The 18735-nt window shown below is 52.9% G+C and overlaps 1 protein-coding gene across 2 annotated transcripts in view; it reads right to left on the bottom strand.

The window, feature by feature from the left end:
- The window catches only part of B3GNTL1 (UDP-GlcNAc:betaGal beta-1,3-N-acetylglucosaminyltransferase like 1), a 189492-nt gene that overhangs the window by 133675 nt on the left and 37082 nt on the right, over positions 1-18735 (bottom strand). For both annotated transcript variants that reach the window (XM_072112656.1, XM_072112657.1), the window contains exon 7: positions 3044-3139. In XM_072112656.1, the coding sequence (XP_071968757.1) occupies positions 3044-3139 (96 nt within the window). The remainder of the gene's footprint in view (positions 1-3043; positions 3140-18735) is intronic.

The raw sequence follows: 18735 nt of genomic DNA, 5'->3' as shown, positions 1-18735 counted from the left end.
CCCCAAGAGAATTTTAAAAATCCGGATCCAATATATTGCACAGGAACCATGTGTATGCTGCTCAAGCTGAAGGTAGAAAGAAGAGGGCTCCATGCTGCAGGGAGTAAAGGACTTCTACCAATCAGTAAAGGCGCGGCTTGCATCATATTTTAAAAGATATGGCCAATCCTTACCTACTTCTAACTCTACCGGGAAGATTTGTTGTCACTGCAGAGCCTAGATACACAACAAAGGGGCCCCATGCTGCAGCGAGTACAGATAACCATTATTTCTACTGATCTGTGAAGGCCAAAACCTGTTCAATCCTAACGATAAGCTAGCCGTGGCTATGCTGTCCTGCTATACCAGAAAGAGCCATGCTCCATGCTGCAGCAAGTACAGGGATCCATTCATTCTTCACTACAATCAGTCCTTAAAAGAAAAGTATGTGTGTTTATACCAGGAAAAGGCATGTCTATAATGCTCAATGAATGGGGTACATGCTGCAGCGAGTACAGGGATCCCTTGATTCTGGGATTCAACCCTGAAGAAAACCCAATCCTGACCTAATTTTTGCAGTGTTGTTCTGCTGTACTAGACACAACCATAGCTTAGCCTGGATGCATGAAGAGGGCTCCATGCTGCAGCGAGTAAAGAACTTCTCCATTCTGCCAATCAGTGCAGGGGAGACCTGCAATGCATCTAAAATATATCCAATCCACATCTTATTTCTATGGGGATGTGCTGCTCTACCAGAAAAAGTCTCTCACACTGCAGAGCCTATGTAAAAAGACAAAGTGGATCCATGCTGCAGAGAGTACAGGGACCTATAGATAAAGTTACCCTTGGCTAGGTGTGACTATGCTCTGCTGCTATACCAGGAAGAACCTTGTGTAAGATACTGAAGGGGCTCCATGCTGCAGCGAGTACAGGGATCCATTCACTCTTCTGAACATTAAAAGGTCAGAACCTCAATTAATCCTGAAGATAAAGTCACCCTTGGTTAGCTATGGCTATGCTCAGCCTGAATGGCAAATGAAGGAGCTCCATGCTGCAGCGAGTACAGGTACCCCTTCATTCTATGGATCAATGGAGGTCAGACCTCAGGACAACCCGGAAGACAACCCAATCCCGACCTAGTTCTGGCAAGGTTGTGCAGCTGTGCTAGACACAAGCATATGTAAGCATCAGAGCCTGGATGCATGAAGAGGGCCCAATGCTGCAGCGAGTACACGGACCACTTACTTCTGCTGATCAAGGGAGGCCAGACTCCCAATTCAACCCTAAAGATAACCCAATCCACAACCGGGGGCAGCGATGTGCTGATGTACTAGACACTACCATATGGACCTATCAGAGCCTGGATGCATGAAGAGGGCCCAATGCTGCAGCGAGTACAGGAGCCACTAATATGATCACAGAAGGTTAGCCTAAGTATAGGCTGTCTGATGACAGCTCTTGATACGTTTGTTAAATCTGTATCTAGTCCAGAAACCTCCTCAGCTTATAGGGAACCTGTCAGCACATTTGCACATATACCGCCTATAGAGCTCTATAACTGACTGACCCCCCTTCTTTTAGCTAAAAATTGTATCCATATAAATCACCTTTTATCTTACCTGGCATCAGTGGGGGGCGTGTCCTGCTCATCAGCCCCTCCCATCTAATCCTCCCCATGCCTTATGCCTCCTTACTGGTCAAAGTTCATGTCATGTGACCAGAGTGACATCATCTCAGGTCCTTTAGCCTCTTTACAAACTGCACCCCATGCATGTATCTGACCACATGAAGTCACAGCCGACTTCTACTCCTCTCCTTCCTCCATGGAGGCTGCTGTGATTTCATGTAAGCACATACATGGTGTACAATTTGCTATTGTTAGAAGGCTAAATGACCTGCGGTGATGTCACTAGGCACATGTCATGAATGTACTATATAAAAAAAAATTGACACAATATTCCCCATCTGTACATAAAGCTTTATATGTCTGTAGTTATATATTAGCAGACGGTCCCTAAGTACAAGGAGGCAGTGCTGTGATATAAAGAGACACAGAGCTGTCCGTCACAATAATGGGGCGTGGCTCACTGCCAGCCTGAGAGAGATGAGTCATAAACACCAGACATGAGTCAGAAAAGCTCATTTGCATATCAGAAAAAACATCTGTAATGAAGGTTCAGCACCCCACTGGCAGCTAATTTTAGGTGATATGGGGAGGACTTGTAACCCTTTATCAGCAGACATTATTACACAGGGGGGGGGGGGGTCAAAATCTGCTGACAGGTCCTCTTTAAATCTCACCTGCCTGATAGTTTGCTACAATGTTTCAAGGCAAATAAAAGTGTACGGTAATATTTTGTGGAATATGTGGATCCTGGCTCCTATATTTTGGTATAGGATGAAAGGCCCGGGGGTCCCGGTATGACCTGTCGGCCCCTCATTTAATCTGGAAAACTTGATACATCTCTATACATTAGACCTGCCCTCCCCCCATCCAGATGTAAGCGCCCCCCCTACACCGGGCATTAATGAGGAGTCTGCCCACAGTACAGATGCCGGGGCTAGACGGACAGCAACATGTGGACCCAGGGGCTGCAGAGGAGGGGGCTCGGCCCCCCCACAGGAGGGACTACACCGGCTTCAAAGGCTGAGACCCGACCGCAAGCCCTGCACCTGTCCCCGACCTGTAACGCTTAATCCGGGGGACATTTAAAGGGGATTGGGAGGGCCGCTAATGGTAAAGGCAGGAGAGGTAGGGTTGCACGATTTCCCATGGTCTGCGCTGAGGGAAGATGGTGGGAAAAACTGGATTTTCACAGAAAAATTCCGATATTGAGGGGGGAAAGGAGGTGGTTTATGATGTGAGGCTAACCGGACACACATGAGCCTGGCACACCTAACACCAGGCAGGGAATATCTCATGTCTAAGCCCATACATTGTAACAAACACGCAGCTGTGGAAAGGATTAGGGCAGCAGAGACCTTGAAATACAAAGAATATTAAAAGATGGCTTAACCTGAAATTTACAGCTCATTACTAGAGTTACCCTTTAAGAGACATCACCTGAGTGAGGAGCTGATCTGGCGTCAGACTGTTTATCCATCGCGTGTAACGTTCTGTAGCGTTCTCCGGCTCCCGCCTCACCCGACATCCAATTATCTGCAGGGAGAGAAGCAAGGGGGAAAATAAGTGCAGCTCTGGAGTGTAATGCAGTAACTGCACCAGCAGCAGAATAGTGAGTGCAGCTCTGGAGTATAATGCAGTAACTGCACCAGCAGCAGAATAGTGAGTGCAGCTCTGGAGTATATAATGCAGTTATTGCACCAGCAGCAGAATAGTGAGTGCAGCTCTGGAGTATAATGCAGTTATTGCACCAGCAGAATAGTGAGTGCAGCTCTGGAGTATAATGCAGTTATTGCACCAGCAGCAGAATAGTGAGTGCAGCTCTGGAGTATAATGCAGTTATTGCACCAGCAGCAGAATAGTGAGTGCAGCTCTGGAGTATAATGCAGTTATTGCACCAGCAGAAGAATAGTGAGCGCAGCTCTGGAGGATAATGCAGTTATTGCACCAGCAGAAGAATAGTGAGCGCAGCTCTGGAATATAATGCAGTTATTGCACCAGCAGCAGAATAGTGAGTACAGCTCTGGAGCATAATCTTAGATGTATATGAAGATGTTAGGGTTAATTCAGAAGGTATTCAGGAAATGTAGCTGTGGTGTGGACAGGAGGATAAGCCATGACAGTGAGTAATGACAGGGACGATGTGATGCGTGTGTGCAGAGGAATGTAAGAAATGACACAAAATAACCCCCCCCCCCCCCCCCCCGCGCCTCATCCCCTCCCCCCATAAGGGTGAAAGACTATTATAATTTATGAACCTTAAACTATTCATGTAGGAATGTGAGCAGTGGGATATTCTGTGAGCTCTGGACCCATACAGCCCCCTGCATAGCTCCGCCCCTGCACTGTGTAGCTCCGCCCCCAGGACATCACACAATAATAAACTTTACATGCTTCAGCATAAATACAGGACCTGGGACAGATGGAGGGTCTCACGGGGGTCTGGAGGTGCCCTAATACTCCAGATAATTATATAGTGAACGGAAATATTATCTACATCCAGAAGCTTAAAGGGAACCTGTCACCACATTTTCACAAATACAGCTAGTGACCGGTTCCCATAGAGACCTATTAACCCTTCTTTTAGCTACAAAATTGTTTCCCTCAGATCCCCATAAATCAACTTTATGTTATATTATCTAGCATCAGAGGGGGCGTGTCCTGTTCGGCCAGCCCCTCCCATCTACTCCTCCCCATGTCCCGTGCCTCTTCTCACCAGGGTGATGTCATCTAAGGTCCTGTTATATTTGCAACCTCTTCCCCATGTATATATCTGATCACATGAAATCACAGCAGCCTCCATGGATTTCTACTCCTCCCCATACTTCTTGCTGGGATTTCATGTGATCAGATATATACATGGGGTAGAGGTTGCAAATATAAAAAAAAAACCTTAGATGACATCTCCCTGTTCACATGATATAAAGTGCCCAATGATATAATGGAGCTCTCAATGTTCCACACAGCAACATGTTCCAGCAGTGACAGTATAGCTCAGTGAGCACAGACGTGAGAGTGTGACAGTGAGCACAGAAGAGTCATATTTTACCCGAGATGAATCAAGTTTATTGGTTGCAAGGGCAGTGCACTTCAGACGAATCCATCTTCAGTTCCATAGCACCTACAAACGCAGAGCTGGCGTCATATTAAAGATAAGGATCTCATCGTTCAGAACACACCAGAACTGTGGTTCTGTGAGCTACAGTTAAAAACATAGTTGAGAATATGAGCTGCAGATAAAGAACCAATTCCCATCTATCTAATTGTATTTCTTCTATTTTGCTCACAGAGCCACAAGCCTGATGATATAAGACACTTATCTTTAATAAGACATCAGCAGCATGTCTGTAGGTGCTATAGAACAGAAGAAAGGGCCGTCTGAAGTGACCCTCTCTCTGCAGCCTCTGAACTTGACTCATCTCAGACAAAATCTGACTCTTCTCTGCTCACTGTCACATGAATTTGGAGCAGATTTTTTTTTATAGGTAAATGGGTGAGATTTAACCTAAATGAGGGAATTCCTGGGGTCATCCCTGACTTGCGGGGGCTACTAGTTTAATGGGGTAAAATTTGGAGGAGTTTTTGCTACAAAACTATCCATTGTTTGTAAAGTGAACAAATCAGCAGCAGGTATTTCCCTCCAGTCTGTTACAATGTATCAGTGCAGGTGAGATGTATCAACCCATTTAGCTCATAGGGGACATTCTAGACTGGATACAAATGTAACAAACCCTCAGATTGGTGGGGGGGGGGGGTCAAACTCTTTGCACAGCCCGTGCCCCCCCAAATAGCACATAACACTTGTAGTAAAGTTCTGTCCACACCAGGATAGTCTCTAGAGATCCCTTTAAGTGGATAATCTGCCCGTAGTGACAGCTGACCCCCACCATTACTGGCCTAATGGAATTAGGAGGGGGCGACTGATGACTGAAGGCTACGTGTTCCCATAACACCTCAGCCCCCGCCCAGGGGTCAGACCCCCAGGTGAGCGTATGATAGAGATGATATAGTGCACCGTCTCTTTAAGAGCCGTCACCAGCGCGGTGGGTGACATTACTGTCCCTCAGTGACACGCGGCTCCCAAACCCCAGGAATTTATATCTGTCATTAAAATTTCCTTCCTCCTCCTCCTCCTCCTCCTCATACTACGCCCGCTGATAATTGGATTGTAATTAAATATGAGGAATGGAGGACAGATGTGCGGAGGAGACGCAGGGATAGGGGGACATGTATGTAGCGGGGTATGTATGTGCAGTGTGTCACCCCCGGTGTGTATAGTACATGCAGTGTTGTTACAGTGTGTGTACACTCACCGGCCACTTTATTAGGTCCACCATGCTAGTAACGGGTTGGACCCCCTTTTGCCTTCAGAACTGCCTCAATTCTTCGTGGCATAGATACAACAAGGTGCTGGAAGCTCCTCAGAGATTTTGGTCCATAGTGACATGATGGCATCACACAGTTGCCGCAGATTTGTCGGCTGCACATCCATGATGCGAATCTCCCGTTCCACCACATCCCAAAGATGCTCTATTGGATTGAGATCTGGTGACTGTGGAGGCCATTTGTGTCCAGTGACCTCATTGTCATGTTCAAGAAACCAGTCTGAGATGATTCCAGCTTTATGACATGGCGCATTATCCTGCTGAAAGTAGCCATCAGATGTTACAGGGTACATTGTGCTCATAAAGGGATGGACATGGGCAGCAACAATACTCAGGTAGGCTGTGGCGTTGTACCAAGGGGCCCAAAGAGTGCCAAGAAAATATTCCCCACACCATGACACCACCACCACCAGCCTGAACCGCTGATACAAGGCAGGACGGATCCATGACACCAGCACCACCAGCCTGAGCCGCTGATACAAGGCAGGATGGATCCATGACACCACCACCACCAGCCTGACCCGCTGATACAAGGCAGGATGGATCCATGACACCAGCACCACCAGCCTGACCCGCTGATACAAGGCAGGATGGATCCATGACACCAGCACCACCAGCCTGACCCGCTGATACAAGGCAGGATGGATCCATGACACCACCACCACCAGCCTGACCCGCTGATACAAGGCAGGATGGATCCATGACACCACCACCAGCCTGACCCGCTGATACAAGGCAGGATGGATCCATGACACCAGCACCACCAGCCTGACCCGCTGATACAAGGCAGGATGGATCCATGACACCACCACCACCAGCCTGACCCGCTGATACAAGGCAGGATGGATCCATGACACCACCACCACCAGCCTGACCAGCTGATACAAGGCAGGACGGATCCATGACACCAGCACCACCAGCCTGACCCGCTGATACAAGGCAGGATGGATCCATGACACCAGCACCACCAGCCTGACCCGCTGATACAAGGCAGGATGGATCCATGACACCACCACCACCAGCCTGAGCCGCTGATACAAGGCAGGATGGATCCATGACACCACCACCACCAGCCTGAGCCGCTGATACAAGGCAGGATGGATCCATGACACCACCACCACCAGCCTGAGCCGCTGATACAAGGCAGGATGGATCCATGACACCAGCACCAGCCTGAGCCGCTGATACAAGGCAGGATGGATCCATGACACCACCACCACCAGCCTGAGCCGCTGATACAAGGCAGGATGGATCCATGACACCAGCACCACCAGCCTGACACGCTGATACAAGGCAGGACGGATCCATGACACCACCACCACCAGCCTGAGCCGCTGATACAAGGCAGGACGGATCCATGACACCAGCACCACCAGCCTGAGCCGCTGATACAAGGCAGGATGGATCCATGACACCAGCACCACCAGCCTGAGCCGCTGATACAAGGCAGGACGGATCCATGACACCAGCACCACCAGCCTGACCCGCTGATACAAGGCAGGATGGATCCATGACACCAGCACCACCAGCCTGACCCGCTGATACAAGGCAGGATGGATCCATGACACCACCACCACCAGCCTGAGCCGCTGATACAAGGCAGGATGGATCCATGACACCACCACCACCAGCCTGAGCCGCTGATACAAGGCAGGATGGATCCATGACACCACCACCACCAGCCTGAGCCGCTGATACAAGGCAGGATGGATCCATGACACCAGCACCAGCCTGAGCCGCTGATACAAGGCAGGATGGATCCATGACACCACCACCACCAGCCTGAGCCGCTGATACAAGGCAGGATGGATCCATGACACCAGCACCACCAGCCTGACACGCTGATACAAGGCAGGACGGATCCATGACACCACCACCACCAGCCTGAGCCGCTGATACAAGGCAGGACGGATCCATGACACCAGCACCACCAGCCTGAGCCGCTGATACAAGGCAGGATGGATCCATGACACCAGCACCACCAGCCTGAGCCGCTGATACAAGGCAGGAGGGATCCATGACACCACCACCACCAGCCTGAGCCGCTGATACAAGGCAGGATGGATCCATGACACCAGCACCACCAGCCTGAGCCGCTGATACAAGGCAGGATGGATCCATGACACCAGCACCACCAGCCTGACCCGCTGATACAAGGCAGGATGGATCCATGACACCACCACCACCAGCCTGACCCGCTGATACAAGGCAGGAGGGATCCATGACACCACCACCACCAGCCTGACCCGCTGATACAAGGCAGGATGGATCCATGACACCACCACCAGCCTGAGCCGCTGATACAAGGCAGGATGGATCCATGACACCACCACCACCAGCCTGAGCCGCTGATACAAGGCAGGATGGATCCATGACACCACCACCAGCCTGACCCGCTGATACAAGGCAGGATGGATCCATGACACCACCACCACCAGCCTGAGCCGCTGATACAAGGCAGGAGGGATCCATGACACCACCACCACCAGCCTGAGCCGCTGATACAAGGCAGGATGGATCCATGACACCACCACCACCAGCCTGAGCCGCTGATACAAGGCAGGATGGATCCATGACACCACCACCACCAGCCTGAGCCGCTGATACAAGGCAGGATGGATCCATGACACCAGCACCACCAGCCTGACCCGCTGATACAAGGCAGGATGGATCCATGACACCACCACCACCAGCCTGACCCGCTGATACAAGGCAGGATGGATCCATGACACCACCACCACCAGCCTGAGCCGCTGATACAAGGCAGGATGGATCCATGACACCAGCACCACCAGCCTGACCCGCTGATACAAGGCAGGATGGATCCATGACACCACCACCACCAGCCTGACCCGCTGATACAAGGCAGGATGGATCCATGACACCACCACCACCAGCCTGAGCCGCTGATACAAGGCAGGATGGATCCATGACACCACCACCACCAGCCTGAGCCGCTGATACAAGGCAGGATGGATCCATGACACCAGCACCACCAGCCTGACCCGCTGATACAAGGCAGGATGGATCCATGACACCACCACCACCAGCCTGAGCCGCTGATACAAGGCAGGATGGATCCATGACACCAGCACCACCAGCCTGACCCGCTGATACAAGGCAGGATGGATCCATGGCACCAGCACCACCAGCCTGAGCCGCTGATACAAGGCAGGATGGATCCATGACACCACCACCACCAGCCTGAGCCGCTGATACAAGGCAGGATGGATCCATGACACCAGCACCACCAGCCTGACCCGCTGATACAAGGCAGGATGGATCCATGACACCACCACCACCAGCCTGACCCGCTGATACAAGGCAGGATGGATCCATGACACCACCACCACCAGCCTGAGCCGCTGATACAAGGCAGGATGGATCCATGACACCACCACCACCAGCCTGACCCGCTGATACAAGGCAGGATGGATCCATGACACCACCACCACCAGCCTGACCCGCTGATACAAGGCAGGATGGATCCATGACACCACCACCACCAGCCTGAGCCGCTGATACAAGGCAGGATGGATCCATGACACCACCACCACCAGCCTGAGCCGCTGATACAAGGCAGGATGGATCCATGACACCACCACCACCAGCCTGAGCCGCTGATACAAGGCAGGATGGATCCATGACACCACCACCACCAGCCTGAAGCGTTGATACAAGGCAGGATGGATCCATGACACCAGCACCACCAGCCTGAGCCGCTGATACAAGGCAGGATGGATCCATGACACCAGCACCACCAGCCTGACCCGCTGATACAAGGCAGGATGGATCCATGACACCACCACCACCAGCCTGAGCCGCTGATACAAGGCAGGATGGATCCATGACACCAGCACCACCAGCCTGAGCCACTGATACAAGGCAGGATGGATCCATGACACCACCAGCACCAGCCTGAGCCGCTGATACAAGGCAGGATGGATCCATGACACCACCACCAGCCTGAGCCGCTGATACAAGGCAGGATGGATCCATGACACCACCACCACCAGCCTGACCCGCTGATACAAGGCAGGATGGATCCATGACACCACCACCACCAGCCTGAGCCGCTGATACAAGGCAGGATGGATCCATGACACCAGCACCACCAGCCTGAGCCGCTGATACAAGGCAGGATGGATCCATGACACCAGCACCACCAGCCTGAGCCGCTGATACAAGGCAGGATGGATCCATGACACCACCACCACCAGCCTGACCCGCTGATACAAGGCAGGATGGATCCATGACACCACCAGCACCAGCCTGAGCCGCTGATACAAGGCAGGATGGATCCATGACACCACCAGCACCAGCCTGACCCGCTGATACAAGGCAGGATGGATCCATGACACCACCACCACCAGCCTGACCCGCTGATACAAGGCAGGATGGATCCATGACACCACCACCACCAGCCTGACCCGCTGATACAAGGCAGGATGGATCCATGACACCACCACCACCAGCCTGAGCCGCTGATACAAGGCAGGATGGATCCATGACACCACCACCACCAGCCTGACCCGCTGATACAAGGCAGGATGGATCCATGACACCACCAGCCTGAGCCGCTGATACAAGGCAGGATGGATCCATGACACCACCACCACCAGCCTGACCCGCTGATACAAGGCAGGATGGATCCATGACACCACCACCACCACCAGCCTGAGCCGCTGATACAAGGCAGGATGGATCCATGACACCAGCACCACCAGCCTGAGCCGCTGATACAAGGCAGGATGGATCCATGACACCACCACCACCAGCCTGACCCGCTGATACAAGGCAGGATGGATCCATGACACCACCAGCCTGAGCCGCTGATACAAGGCAGGATGGATCCATGACACCACCACCACCAGCCTGAGCCGCTGATACAAGGCAGGATGGATCCATGACACCACCACCACCAGCCTGAGCCGCTGATACAAGGCAGGATGGATCCATGACACCAGCACCACCAGCCTGACCCTGATACAAGGCAGGATGGATCCATGGCACCACCACCACCAGCCTGACCCGCTGATACAAGGCAGGATGGATCCATGACACCACCAGCACCAGCCTGACCCGCTGATACAAGGCAGGATGGATCCATGACACCAGCACCACCAGCCTGACCCGCTGATACAAGGCAGGATGGATCCATGACACCACCACCACCAGCCTGAGCCGCTGATACAAGGCAGGATGGATCCATGACACCACCACCACCAGCCTGACCCGCTGATACAAGGCAGGATGGATCCATGACACCACCACCACCAGCCTGAGCCGCTGATACAAGGCAGGATGGATCTATGACACCACCACCACCAGCCTGACCCGCTGATACAAGGCAGGATGGATCCATGACACCACCAGCACCAGCCTGAGCCGCTGATACAAGGCAGGATGGATCCATGACACCACCACCACCAGCCTGAGCCGCTGATACAAGGCAGGATGGATCCATGACACCACCAGCACCAGCCTGACCCGCTGATACAAGGCAGGATGGATCCATGACACCAGCACCACCAGCCTGAGCCGCTGATACAAGGCAGGATGGATCCATGACACCAGCACCACCAGCCTGAGCCGCTGATACAAGGCAGGATGGATCCATGACACCATCACCACCAGCCTGACCCGCTGATACAAGGCAGGATGGATCCATGACACCAGCACCACCAGCCTGAGCCGCTGATACAAGGCAGGATGGATCCATGACACCATCACCACCAGCCTGACCCGCTGATACAAGGCAGGATGGATCCATGACACCAGCACCACCAGCCTGAGCCGCTGATACAAGGCAGGATGGATCCATGACACCAGCACCACCAGCCTGAGCCGCTGATACAAGGCAGGATGGATCCATGACACCAGCACCACCAGCCTGAGCCGCTGATACAAGGCAGGATGGATCCATGACACCACCACCACCAGCCTGACCCGCTGATACAAGGCAGGATGGATCCATGACACCCCCACCACCAGCCTGAGCCGCTGATACAAGGCAGGATGGATCCATGACACCACCAGCACCAGCCTGAGCCGCTGATACAAGGCAGGATGGATCCATGACACCAGCACCACCAGCCTGACCCGCTGATACAAGGCAGGATGGATCCATGACACCACCAGCACCAGCCTGAGCCGCTGATACAAGGCAGGATGGATCCATGACACCACCACCACCAGCCTGAGCCGCTGATACAAGGCAGGATGGATCCATGACACCACCACCACCAGCCTGAGCCGCTGATACAAGGCAGGATGGATCCATGACACCACCACCAGCCTGACCCGCTGATACAAGGCAGGATGGATCCATGACACCACCAGCACCAGCCTGACCCGCTGATACAAGGCAGGATGGATCCATGACACCACCACCACCAGCCTGACCCGCTGATACAAGGCAGGATGGATCCATGACACCAGCACCAGCCTGACCCGCTGATACAAGGCAGGATGGATCCATGACACCACCACCACCAGCCTGACCCGCTGATACAAGGCAGGATGGATCCATGACACCACCACCACCAGCCTGAGCCGCTGATACAAGGCAGGATGGATCCATGACACCACCAGCACCAGCCTGAGCCGCTGATACAAGGCAGGATGGATCCATGACACCAGCACCACCAGCCTGACCCGCTGATACAAGGCAGGATGGATCCATGACACCACCACCACCAGCCTGACCCGCTGATACAAGGCAGGATGGATCCATGACACCACCACCACCAGCCTGAGCCGCTGATACAAGGCAGGATGGATCCATGACACCACCACCACCAGCCTGAGCCGCTGATACAAGGCAGGATGGATCCATGACACCACCACCACCAGCCTGACCCGCTGATACAAGGCAGGATGGATCCATGACACCAGCACCACCAGCCTGACCCGCTGATACAAGGCAGGATGGATCCATGACACCACCACCACCAGCCTGACCCGCTGATACAAGGCAGGATGGATCCATGACACCACCACCACCAGCCTGACCCGCTGATACAAGGCAGGATGGATCCATGACACCAGCACCACCAGCCTGACCCGCTGATACAAGGCAGGATGGATCCATGACACCACCACCACCAGCCTGAGCCGCTGATACAAGGCAGGATGGATCCATGACACCACCACCACCAGCCTGAGCCGCTGATACAAGGCAGGATGGATCCATGACACCACCACCACCAGCCTGAGCCGCTGATACAAGGCAGGATGGATCCATGACACCACCACCACCAGCCTGACCCGCTGATACAAGGCAGGATGGATCCATGACACCACCACCACCAGCCTGACCTGCTGATACAAGGCAGGATGGATCCATGACACCAGCACCACCAGCCTGAGCCGCTGATACAAGGCAGGATGGATCCATGACACCAGCACCACCAGCCTGACCCGCTGATACAAGGCAGGATGGATCCATGACACCACCACCACCAGCCTGACCCGCTGATACAAGGCAGGATGGATCCATGACACCACCACCACCAGCCTGAGTCGCTGATACAAGGCAGGATGGATCCATGACACCACCACCACCAGCCTGAGCCGCTGATACAAGGCAGGATGGGTCCATGACACCACCACCACCAGCCTGACCCGCTGATACAAGGCAGGATGGATCCATGACACCACCACCACCAGCCTGACCCGCTGATACAAGGCAGGATGGATCCATGACACCACCACCACCAGCCTGAGCCGCTGATACAAGGCAGGATGGATCCATGACACCAGCACCACCAGCCTGACCCGCTGATACAAGGCAGGATGGATCCATGACACCACCACCAGCCTGACCCACTGATACAAGGCAGGATGGATCCATGACACCACCACCAGCCTGACCCACTGATACAAGGCAGGATGGATCCATGACACCACCACCACCAGCCTGAGCCGCTGATACAAGGCAGGATGGATCCATGACACCACCACCACCAGCCTGAGCCGCTGATACAAGGCAGGATGGATCCATGACACCACCACCACCAGCCTGAGCCGCTGATACAAGGCAGGATGGATCCATGACACCAGCACCACCAGCCTGACCCGCTGATACAAGGCAGGATGGATCCATGACACCCCCACCACCAGCCTGACCCGCTGATACAAGGCAGGATGGATCCATGACACCACCACCACCAGCCTGAGCCGCTGATACAAGGCAGGATGGATCCATGACACCACCACCACCAGCCTGAGCCGCTGATACAAGGCAGGATGGATCCATGACACCACCAGCACCAGCCTGACCCGCTGATACAAGGCAGGATGGATCCATGACACCACCACCACCAGCCTGAACCGCTGATACAAGGCAGGATGGATCCATGCTTTCATGTTGTTGACGCCAAATTCTGACCCTACCATCCGAATGTCGCAGCAGAAATCGAGACTCATCAGACCAGGCAACGTTTTTCCAATCTTCTACTGTCCAATTTCGATGAGCTTGTGCAAATTGTAGCCTCAGTTTCCTGTTCTTAGCTGAAAGGAGTGGCACCCGGTGTGGTCTTCTGCTGCTGTAGCCCATCTGCCTCAAAGTTGGACGTACTGTGCATTCAGAGATGCTCTTCTGCCTACCTTGGGTGTAACGGGTGGCGATTTGAGTCACTGTTGCCTTTCTATCAGCTGGAACCAGTCTGCCCATTCTCCTCTGACCTCTGGCATCAACAAGGCATTTCCGCCCACAGAACTGCCGCTCACTGGAGGTTTTTTCTTTTTTGGACCATTCTCTGTAAACCCTAGAGATGGTTGTGCGTGAAAATCCCAGTAGATCAGCAGTTTCTGAAATACTCAGACCAGCCCTTCTGGCACCAACAACCATGCCACGTTCACAGGCCACAAATCACCTTTCTTCCCCATACTGATGCTCGGGAGAACTGCAGGAGATTGTCTTGACCATGTCTACATGCCTAAATGCACTGCCGCCATGTGATTGGCTGATTAGAAATTAAGTGTTAACGAGCAGTTGGACAGGTGGACCTAATAAAGTGGCCGGTGAGTGTATATAGTACATGCAGTGTTGGTGCAGTGTGTGACCCCCCTGTGTATATAGTACATGCAGTGTTGGTGCAGTGTGTGACCCCCCTGTGTATATAGTACATGCAGTGTTGGTGCAGTGTGTGACCCCCCTGTGTGTATAGTACATGCAGTGTTGGTGCAGTGTGTGACCCCCCCTGTGTATATAGTACATGCAGTGTTGGTGCAGTGTGTGACCCCCCTGTGTATATAGTACATGCAGTGTTGGTGCAGTGTGTGACCCCCCCTGTGTATATAGTACATGCAGTGTTGGTGCAGTGTGTGACCCCCTGTGTGTATAGTACATGCAGTGTTGGTGCAGTGTGTGACCCCCTGTGTATATAGTATATGCAGTGTTGGTGCAGTGTGTGACCCCCTGTGTGTATAGTACATGCAGTGTTGGTGCAGTGTGTGACCCCCTGTGTATATAGTACATGCAGTGTTGGTGCAGTGTGTGACCCCCCTGTGTATATAGTACATGCAGTGTTGGTGCAGTGTGTGACCCCCCCTGTATGTATAGTACATGCAGTGTTGGTGCAGTGTGTGACCCCCCTGTGTATATAGTACATGCAGTGTTGGTGCAGTGTGTGACCCCCTGTGTGTATAGTACATGCAGTGTTGGTGCAGTGTGTGACCCCCTGTGTATATAGTACATGCAGTGTTGGTGCAGTGTGTGACCCCCGGTGTGTATAGTATATGCAGTGTTGGTGCAGTGTGTGACCCCCGGTGTGTATAGTACATGCAGTGTTGGTGCAGTGTGTGACCCCCTGTGTGTATAGTACATGCAGTGTTGGTGCAGTGTGTGACCCCCTGTGTGTATAGTACATGCAGTGTTGGTGCAGTGTGTGACCCCCCCTGTGTATATAGTACATGCAGTGTTGGTGCAGTGTGTGACCCCCCCTGTGTATATAGTACATGCAGTGTTGGTGCAGTGTGTGACCCCCTGTGTATATAGTACATGCAGTGTTGGTGCAGTGTGTGACCCCCGGTGTGTATAGTATATGCAGTGTTGGTGCAGTGTGTGACCCCCTGTGTGTATAGTACATGCAGTGTTGGTGCAGTGTGTGACCCCCTGTGTGTATAGTATATGCAGTGTTGGTGCAGTGTGTGACCCCCTGTGTGTATAGTACATGCAGTGTTGGTGCAGTGTGTGACCCCCTGTGTGTATAGTACATGCAGTGTTGGTGCAGTGTGTGACCCCCCTGTGTGTATAGTACATGCAGTGTTGGTGCAGTGTGTGACCCCCTGTGTATATAGTACATGCAGTGTTGGTGCAGTGTGTGACCCCCGGTGTGTATAGTATATGCAGTGTTGGTGCAGTGTGTGACCCCCTGTGTGTATAGTACATGCAGTGTTGGTGCAGTGTGTGACCCCCTGTGTGTATAGTACATGCAGTGTTGTTGCAGTGTGTGACCCCCTGTGTGTATAGTACATGCAGTGTTGGTGCAGTGTGTGACCCCCCCTGTGTATATAGTACATGCAGTGTTGGTGCAGTGTGTGACCCCCCCTGTGTATATAGTACATGCAGTGTTGGTGCAGTGTGTGACCCCCTGTGTATATAGTACATGCAGTGTTGGTGCAGTGTGTGACCCCCGGTGTGTATAGTATATGCAGTGTTGGTGCAGTGTGTGACCCCCTGTGTGTATAGTACATGCAGTGTTGGTGCAGTGTGTGACCCCCTGTGTGTATAGTACATGCAGTGTTGGTGCAGTGTGTGACCCCCCCTGTGTATATAGTACATGCAGTGTTGGTGCAGTGTGTGACCCCCTGTGTGTACAGTACATGCAGTGTTGGTGCAGTGTGTGACCCCCCCTGTGTGTATAGTATATGCAGTGTTGGTGCAGTGTGTGACCCCCACTGTGTATATAGTATATGCAGTGTTGGTGCAGTGTGTGACCCCCTGTGTGTATAGTACATGCAGTGTTGGTGCAGTGTGTGACCCCCCCTGTATGTATAGTACATGCAGTGTTGGTGCAGTGTGTGACCCCCCTGTGTATATAGTATATGCAGTGTTGGTGCAGTGTGTGACCCCCTGTGTGTATAGTACATGCAGTGTTGGTGCAGTGTGTGACCCCCTGTGTGTATAGTACATGCAGTGTTGTTGCAGTGTGTGACCCCCTGTGTGTATAGTACATGCAGTGTCGGTGCAGTGTGTGACCCCCTGTGTGTATAGTATATGCAGTGTTGGTGCAGTGTGTGACCCCCTGTGTGTATAGTATATGCAGTGTTGGTGCAGTGTGTGACCCCCTGTGTGTGTATAATACATGCAGTGTTGGTGCAGTGTGTGACCCCCCCTGTGTATATAGTACATGCAGTGTTGTTGCAGTGTGTGACCCCCTGACCCTGGTTCATACACCACATGAGATGTTACTACACCTCGCCGGCGCTTCCTTCCTATTTCTGGATGTGACTCTTCCTCTTTGTCTCTTTTTATCACCTTTTATTATACACAGGGGTCACCCCAGTATCCCGGCGGGGGGGTCTACAATAACCAGGCACATTAACCACAGCGCATCACTGTATCTAAGCACGTGAGGAGTGTGTATCTAAGCCTGACACTTGGGACAGCTGAATGACAGCAAGCAGAGATGTAGAAAACCGGGAGGAATTGAAAGTATATGTGAAAATTTCAGCAGTGCCAGAGATGAGGGTGCAGGACGGAGGGGCCCTAGTATTCCCGGGGCCACATCCGCCATTGTCATTGTATAAATGTATCTACTGGCAGCTGTGTAGTACTTACATGTACACAGTGTAACCATTACTACAAGGTGCACACAGAGAGTCCCACCCATAGGGGCCAGAGTTCCCCCCCGCCCCCCACATAGCGGCCAGAGAGCCCCCCACATAGAGGCCAGGGTGCCCCCCCCAGACACAGCAGCCAAAGTGCCCCCCCATAATATTCATAGTGCCCATCCCATAGTAGTCAGAGTTATAGTGCCCCCATACTAGTTATAGTGCCCCCATACTAGTTATAGTGCCCCCATAGCTTCTGCAACGTCTCCAATCCCCTGAGTGTGGTCTTTGTGGGGCGCTCATGTCTTGTACCTGTGATAACTTGGGGATGGGATTGGGGGGCTCACAGACCTCCACATCGCACCCGATGGCTTTTACGCGTTGCAGACAGATAAGGCGGCAGCGGGTGACATCATCGGACAATAGCGGCCGCCGTGACAGATTGAGAACGAGGGCGGGGGGGCATTGTGATGTCACGCCAACAAGTGGCGGCTCAGCCTGGCGACAAACGCCTCTGAATGTTAAGTGGCTTTAATTAGAGGCGAGAGGGGGGGGGTCAGTTAATTAGGGAGGAGGGGGGGGGATTCCGCTCTGATTACTATTGGTGCGGTTGAGGTCTGTAAGCTGCTGGCGTGGCGCGGTGCCAGGGGGGAGATGCGCTGCCAGGCACGGACCCCTCCTGGGGTGCCCTGTGACCGCGCCGGCGCTCCCTCTTCTTCACGATTCTCCCCGGATAAGCGGCGGGCTGTAAAGCGACAGCTGCCCCGTTGTCGTGATGGCGAGATCAGTCGCATACATTACACATTCATGTCCTAGGATTATCCTCCAGCCTCACGCTATCAGTCCCAGCATCACAGAGGGGGGGGGGGGGCAGAAAGTATTCACACCCCCTGCCCAAATGTTTCAGGAACATTCCATACAAAATGCATACATTCACGTAAATAAACTAAGGACAAGGGGCGTACG

This window comes from Engystomops pustulosus, chromosome 6 (genome assembly GCF_040894005.1).
Source record: "Engystomops pustulosus chromosome 6, aEngPut4.maternal, whole genome shotgun sequence".
Lineage (NCBI taxonomy): Eukaryota > Metazoa > Chordata > Amphibia > Anura > Leptodactylidae > Engystomops > Engystomops pustulosus.
Note: the sequence above shows the minus strand (reverse complement) of the source record. Positions and strands in the feature narration are given on the sequence as shown.